Here is an 8,546-nt window from a genome sequence, read left to right as displayed (position 1 = left end):
ATTTTAATATTATAATTTTTCTCTAGTTTTAAGCATGTGAAATAGGCAAATACTTATATAAAGCATACCCAATTGATGATGTACAAGTGAAAGCAAGAAAACTCGGTAATTATAATTAAAATCACCAGTTTTCGTTATCATCTAACATGGCAAAAACTTTTTAAAAAAAATTGATTTCAATCTTTATAATCTTAGATAATTAATTACTGCTGCATAAGATCTGTTTTAAAATCTTGTAATACCCAGTTTAATATACAATAACTTTTCAGTTTTTTAAAAATAAGAATTTGCATATTAATGTGAAAGAAACCACAAGACTGATTAAAAAATTTGACAAATACACTTTATTAGAAAACTACACTAACGAAGTAGATACGCAATAATTCAAAACATTTATCTGGGTTTCATACCAGATGAAAGGAAACAAAAACGGAAATAAGGAATGAATTGAAACACTAACATCGGAACCAATACAAATGACTCATTTAGTACGTATTAAGATATTCAATTGAAAACAAATATTTACATCCTAGTTGCATATGTAGTCAGACATCCAGTCAATATAAAAAATACAAATGATCTAAATGTCATTTTCCTATGCTATGTGGCACCACACATCATTTCATCCATCTTTATAATGATGTGTCATGTCATATATCGCATCAAAGCTGAAAGAGCGTACAAAAGCTCTGCTTGGAATCTTGCTTCAAACACCATAAGATTTACGTGGACCTACAAAATGGAAAGAAAATTTATAAAGATAATTGTTTATAAATTCAAATCATTTTCAAAAAGAAGAGTCTAATTTCAAATATTTATGAAGAATCTAATACATTTTGAAACCGGTTTTACATTAATTGACGCAGTAGATTTTGAAAACTTCAAATAAAAACAAAACATATGATATAATGGTGGCAATAAAAATGAGCTATCATAATTTTTCTCTTGGTTTTAACATGTTATTTAACTTTTTCGAGGACTTTAACCTTTTAAAGAGTTTTATACTAATAAAGCATAATTTTTCGGGTAGATTATAATAGAAAAGTTTTTTAGTACCTAATGAAGAAAACAGATGGCAGCACTAATTTATTTAAGGATTTATACATGCATCGCTTCTATGAAGAAAAATATAAATTGGGCCTAACCTTACACACACACATGCACGCACGCATGCATGCACATGCACTACGGAACTCAATTTATTCCAAACATTGTGAAATTATGAAATAAGGAATATCATACTTACTTTTTCTGAATGTCGAAAAGCTCGCATTATTTCATCATGGGCATCCTTTGTAATTGTTTCAGGACTAAAACAAACAGTTTCAACATAAGACCTAAAACCAAAGTCCAGCAGATTTTCCATTTCTGCGTAGTTATAATCATCATGGATTATTCCATAAATTCTGTGTATGTAATTCCACACAGCTCGACGAAATATAGTTGTATCTACATTTTCTTTGTGGCCCATACTACCAAGGAAAGAAATAAATGTAAGAAAGATAATTTTAAAAAATATACTTTTATCAATGTAAAAAGTAGATTTTTAAAATATATATATATATTTTATTTTTCAATCTTTTATTTATAATTAACCATTATAAATATTGTGGAATTTTGAAATCTATTTTTTTCAAATTCCCTATTGGGTATTGCCACTACTATTTAATAAGTACTAAATTAAATTAAATTTTATAAACTTCAAAATGTAGCATATGACATTGAGAATATGTAAGTACATAAAATTTTAAAATTAAAGTAATTGTATGCAGTTTTTCAATAAATGCCTATTTGTTTGTGCTATTAAGTTATTATTGTTTCCTGTATAATCCTTTTAAGTCAAAATAGAATATGATACTTGAAGCTATTTAACATCTTACAGGGTGTAATCTGAAGCATATGCATTATAATTAAGGTAGAATGATTATAAGCCAATTATTCAGTATGCTTTATTTTTATATTTGCAACTACCAAAATACTTTCCTGAATACTGCCTCTTTTCGTCGTACTTTCTGGTTAATAATAATCTCGGCCCGAAGCTGGTTTCCATAGTGTTGTCATCAAGTATAAATGGTGATTTAATCTGATTAGACATCAATTCATTCGTAGGTATTATTTTTTATTTAATTAGAAATAAACTTTATTTCTAAGTAGTTAGCATAATTTCTTAGCTTGAAAAATGAAAACATAAATATCGTTTAGAAGTTTAATTTTTTAGTTTTTCAAATAAAAGTGTCTATCATAAAAAAATCGACAGATTTTTTTTTCTCTTTACTGTATTCCAGCTGTCACGATTGTACGGTTCTTTAATAGTCGAAATAAATTCCAAAGAAGAATTGGTCATATAAAAAAGAAGTAGATTTCAACGTAGTCGAAGTAGAAAATTTTTCAACCATCTGAAATCTATGATTTTAAAAGTCTGCACATTAACAATATGTACAACAACATGAACCTTTAAATGCAAGCGATTTTTATGCCGAGAATTGTTAAGTAATATAGAAAAGGAAAGGTAATTTCCACTATTTACATGATTTCGATCATTCAAAAGAAAAGAAATAAACAAAGAAAGAAAAGCACTCACGTGTAATAAGTGAGATCATAAGCAACCTTGAACTTTTCATCCAGAATTGTTCCAACATCATTGTAATATCGATTTAACAGCGAATATGCGTGATCATCCCAAGTACAATCCTTTTTAAAAAATAAAAGATAAAAAAACATTAGTTCCATATGAATCTAGAATCAAATATTTTGTTCCACGTTAAGTATCTTTCTTTGACTACTACACACTATCTATTCAAAAATTATGGATGAAAATTTTTGATATTCAAAAATATGGGAGCGTGATTAAAAAATTAGATTAATTATTGCTATTATAATTTTGAAATATGGACATAATATTTCACTAAAAATCAAATATAAAGCAAATATTTATTTTTGAAAATTAGTCAAAATATAATTTAATAAAAATATTTATTTTTAAAAGCATTATCATTGAGATATAAACATATCATTTTTAAAAATTCAGTAATGGAATCAAAACAAATTGTGAATAATTTGCAAGATAATTCTCCAGTGATTTTATAGGAATTTTAATTTTAGATTTACGAAGCTTTCAGCTTTATATTTTTCAAAACAAATAATTCATAAGAAATCAATTATTAACACAAAAGTAAACATAGATGAGCATTTTTTGAAACGTGTAACTGGAATAGTATCTAGATGTAGGATTTTAGCAATAAATTTGTTCTTGTAACTAAAAATAATAAAAGGACGTCACTAAAAATTACACATTAATATGGTTTTCTTATAATAAGAGCGAATGCATGCCTACTTTTTGTTTTTATATTTGGTTAGAGCAGAGACACCACGTAGCCAAATGGCAACAAAGCCAAATTATCAATTTTCAGTTACCATACCATATTTAGTTTTAGAAGGAATTAAAGCGATCAAACATCCCGAATTAGTCACAATTTGAATAAAATGTTTCTTTCTTTCTTCCTTTCTTTTTTTTTTTACTTATAAGTAAATGGCTCATACTTTAAAAAATTAATAAAAAATTTATTTAGAAGTTATTTGATATAGTTTATTTTTACTAAGTAAAATGATTTCTTCTTTCCTAATTTTGCTATGCATATAAGTGACCAGACATCCTGAATTACCTGGGACAATCCCAACATTTTACTGTTTATTTTTTTCCTACTTAGAAAGTCCTACTACTACTTATTTAGTCCTACTTAGAAAAAGTGTCCTATATTTGAATTAAATATCTTGCATCAGGATTTATACTTACTTTTAACTATTTCAAGCTAGAAAAAAAACTAACTAAATTCAACTTTTTATAAAGTTAGCTGCTAAAGTGTTCTCGTTTCCACTTTTAATAGACACATATTGGGGTCTCCTTAGTATGACTATACAGACTAATTAGCCAGCAGGAAATACAGTAAATGTAATAGAAAACTATTTTATTTATGGTTTTTCAAACTCAACTCTTTTCTTTCCTCTTGCATTTTTACAAATAATTATTATATTGTCTTAATTTAACTTTATTTATTTATTCTACATTTAAACCACCACTGTCTCTGCATTTCTTTAATGAATCCTAGACTGAAATTGAGAAAAGCGAATAATATTATATTCATACATTAATGCTTTGTCTAGATGAATTTAATTAGATCCTAATATACTCCGTTTGGTGCCTGCAACATCTATATCTCCTTTAGTATAGGTCCCTTCGTCATTAGATTGTAACTAATGACAACTTTTTAATTTACTTGATCAATCTGTAAATACTACCTGAGAAATGTTAATACGGCTGATTCTTCAGACATTACTTTTCCCCTTCGAAATTAAAGAAAAATGAAAGGCAATGTTTGAAAGTACAAAGTTAATGCTTTTAATAAAAATAATCAATAAACCAAATTCAAAAAGCATTCTTCTTAAGCCATTTGATTCTAAACTAATAACAGAAACATTACTTACTTGAAAAAAATACTTAATGTATTTGAATAGCATTTCCACTAATATATTTTAGAACTTATTTTATTTCTCTGAAACTTTATTTACCTGAATGATGAAGTCTGAAATGTGACCATCCGCAGTTGAGAAAGCTCTTCTGGTAAATGTAAGATCATCATCAACAAACTTTTCAGTATCGCATTCAAATTGTGTGTTGAGAGCAGATGGCAAATCAACGGCATTTCCATTTTTCTGTTCTTCACAAGAAGATTCTTTCTCCATTTTCTGTATCAAACTCATTTTCTCCATCAGCTCTTCTACAGTATCTTGGGCAACCTGGTCAGAGAAAGTTATGTAAGCATTAACTCTTGAATTCTAGGAAATTTTATAAACCAGAAAGAAGGGAAGAGGAAGGAGTGAGGGATTAATTTACTTTTCTGGAAATCGGTGGAGATAAAAGTCTCAAAGTTGGTTTATAAATATTTTAAAAAGAAAGAAAAAATAACACAGTTACAAGAGTTCTGCATTAAAAGGTCACATGCTTAACTGCACAAAATGCTTTCAATGTTACTGTGAAATCTTCAGGATATTAAAGAGCATTCAGAAAATCGAACAACATAGTTAAAATATTGCATAATATCTTCGAGCTAATAGGGATTTCCTTATTTGTGAAGCTCCGCTTTTATGAGAGATTCTAAAACTATATATATATATATATATATATATATATATATATATATATATATATATATATATATATATATATATATATATATATATATATATATATATATATATATATATATATATATATATATACCACTTTCTTATTTCATTATTGCTAACACGGGCTCTAAAAAATTATCGGGAAAGCTCACGCTGTGAGAGAAGGGATAAAAATCCCTAACACCTACGCATTCTTTTCAAAGTTACCTAAGATTCCCTTTCCTAAATCGACACGTGTTAAAGAAATACATATCAGAGTCTCTTAGTAAAATCACTAACGTGAAAAGATTTTGTCACTCTTACACTTGTTTTCTGGTGCGAAGGAACACATCCCAACTTCGTTCCCATGTACAGACCTTGTTCCACCGTGGTGAAATAAACTGAAGTTACTGTTGAAGTTGGTGGCAAAGCATGTTTATATTACATTTTACCATTTTAGTTCTTATTTTACTTTTTCACAGAAAATATTTTTTTATAATATTTGTAAAATAAATATAATATAAACAAATTTTTCAAATAGTTTCACGATCCTATATTTCAACCTAAATTAAAATGAATGCAAGAGTGCACGTTAACGCCTTTAGCATTCGAGATCATACATCTGAATCATATCTGAACATCGAAATTGCAATTGACGACAAAAATAATATAAAACAAAGTTAATTAATAAATTGAATTTAAAAAGTTAAAAAAATACTTAGATTAATATTTTACACTAAACAGCAGAAATTTTTTATCTTACTAATTTTCTAGTTTTAAATTTTTCAGATGTATTGTTTCTCAAATCCATTTCCAGATAGTGAAAAGGATCTGCAATTAAAAATTTCTTAAACTAATAATTAACTGAGAATTAAGTTCCTAAAATATTTAAACAGTGCATTAGGAAGTGGGTGATAAATCGATTATAGAATTCCGCCGTTACAAACATGAGACAAGTTGTGTTAAATAAAATTCTTTAAGAATGGTAAAATTTACTGCAAAAAAGTATGGAAGGTCGCCATTTATTTTATTTAAAAGTAATAACTTTGCCCTTTATTTTGCATCTGCCATGAAATTCCCAACAAGAAAATGGCAGGTTAAAGGTTATTGCTATTATTATGCAATCAGAAAGGTATTTTTTATCTGGTTCCTCCAAATTATTATGAATCTCATATTTTTTTTTTTTTTTTTATCATTTTGAATCCAGTGAAACACGAATGAACATGAAAGTGAAAATAGTCGCCAACAGGACTATTAGGTTTACAATAGATATGTGGTAGGTTTTCTAAGCGAATCGTAACATAAAGACAATCTGCATCAATTTTGATAACATTTTCTTCACATCCAATGAAAAAGATGCTAAACAAAGATCTGCTGATGTTTCGTTCTTTCTCACTCAGGGAGAAAACACAACTTAAAACTGATTTTTAATTAGAATTCCGCAAAAGAGTATATTAAATTATACCTCTTCAAAACTATCTTCATCAGAAGCCACATTGTTGTTTCCAGTATCTTGACAATCTTCTGGTTGTTCCAATATTTCGGAAGCAAAGACAAAACTGCAAAGGCAATGAAAATGAGCCAAAAGCACTACAGCCTGGCAAAGTTCACCAACAGACCAATTGTCCCTGCCTTTTGTTAGCTTCTGCAAAAACAGATGTAATATATTAATAATAAAAAATTTATAGAAAAAGTATAGAAATAATTCGATAGAGATTGTAAGATTTTTGCCAATTTTATGTAAGTCAAATGTATTTTTAGAATGCAATCAATTTATTTTAAATTTTTGATGATAGGCTAGAAAATCTTAGATTTAAAGAGCATAATGTACCGAATAATTTAAGAAAGAAAAATTCAGGTGCTCAAATTATGAATCAATAAGCATCATCACATGTTATAATGTTTATGTCAAGAAAGAAATATGTTTTCGGCAAAAATAGAAATTAATTTAGTATCATATTTATCTCAGTCGAAATGGGCAGAATAAATAAGCTATGGAATATTCTTTTTGAAGATACAAACAGAACAACAAGCAACATTAAACTAATATATATATATATATATATATATATATATATATATATATATATATATATATATATATATATATATATATATATATATATATATATATATATATATTATCCTTTTTAAGATTAGCCATGCCAATAATGTTCCGATCTATCAGATACCGTTTTTACGGATATCTGTACTTATGAAACACCAGATTTCTATCACAACGTCAACACTACTTCGTTATATATATTTATATAACAAAGTTTTTGTAAGCTCTACAGCTCATAATCACAAGATCTGAAGCTTTTTTTAACTCCTGAAATATCACGAAAAAATAATATATGTAATATGTTCTCATTTTACATATATTATTTTTTTTTCTCAATTCTAAATATGTATCTCTTTCTATGTATCTGGGGATATATTCTCACAATATATAATACATATTCATTGGCGTAACAAAAGTAAGTGGCGCCTGAGTCAAAGCATGATTTTTCTCATACTCTGTCATTTGTGGTTTAACAAGCATAAATAGCGCCTAAGGCATAGTATTATTTTTTCGCCCCCTCAAGATATTTTGCTTTAAAAAATGAGATAACCGCATTAATGTTTTGTCTCAACTCTACTTCTTTCCCCTTTGCCTCCAAGGCACTACACCACTATACATATTATTGCTTTTTTAACTCCAGACATTCTGTAGTTCAGAAATATTATTATATAAGACACATTATCTTAGGAACTTCTTGCTTTATCATATCTTGCTTCCGATGTGTTTGCACAGAATCCGCATTATTGAACATTAGGATCAATTGTATGTAAGAACAATTGTAATACTGTACTAATGGCTGTAATTGTATGTACAGCCATTAGTATAGTGTGATTCATAGATTTATAGGCTTCTTTATGAATCCTTGTCTCAAAATATATCACAGAAAAATTAATAATTATTTGTATAATTTATTCATCCAATTATATTTTCTTTGTCTTATGGATATAATGGTGTTTTGCTCTAAATGCGTAGTTAATCCCCAATAACGTTACTATTTTAATTTTAAATTTTGTTTTCCTTGAATATTTAGTTAATGCAACCTTACAATAATAATAAATATCAATTATATTAAAAAATCTCCAATATTCAATCTCTGACCTTTGAGGATTAATCCTCCTTAGGTAAAATAGACCAATTTTAAATCATAATATAATTACTTTTAATTAAAACCAAGGTACATTAAAGTATGTATCTTGTTTTTAACTAAAACCAACAATCAAAATCCATTATAATATGTATCTTGTTTTTAATTAATATCAAGAATCAAGATTCACAATATATTATATCTTGTTTTTAACCAAGATCAATAATCAACATA

At 27.2% G+C, this 8,546-nt stretch overlaps 1 protein-coding gene across 3 annotated transcripts in view; it reads right to left on the bottom strand.

The window, feature by feature from the left end:
• Positions 1-321: 321 nt before the first annotated feature.
• Positions 322-8,546, bottom strand: part of LOC129958842 (sestrin-1-like) — a 69,366-nt gene continuing 61,141 nt past the window's right edge. For all 3 annotated transcript variants that reach the window (XM_056071563.1, XM_056071564.1, XM_056071562.1), the window contains 5 exons: positions 6,629-6,808; positions 4,567-4,794; positions 2,582-2,691; positions 1,247-1,472; positions 322-732 (listed from right to left, as the gene is read on the bottom strand). In XM_056071563.1, coding sequence (XP_055927538.1) covers positions 646-732; positions 1,247-1,472; positions 2,582-2,691; positions 4,567-4,794; positions 6,629-6,808 — 831 coding nt within the window. In that variant the 3' untranslated portion in view covers positions 322-645. The remainder of the gene's footprint in view (positions 733-1,246; positions 1,473-2,581; positions 2,692-4,566; positions 4,795-6,628; positions 6,809-8,546) is intronic.

Source organism: Argiope bruennichi, chromosome X1, assembly GCF_947563725.1.
Source record: "Argiope bruennichi chromosome X1, qqArgBrue1.1, whole genome shotgun sequence".
Lineage (NCBI taxonomy): Eukaryota > Metazoa > Arthropoda > Arachnida > Araneae > Araneidae > Argiope > Argiope bruennichi.
Note: the sequence above shows the minus strand (reverse complement) of the source record. Positions and strands in the feature narration are given on the sequence as shown.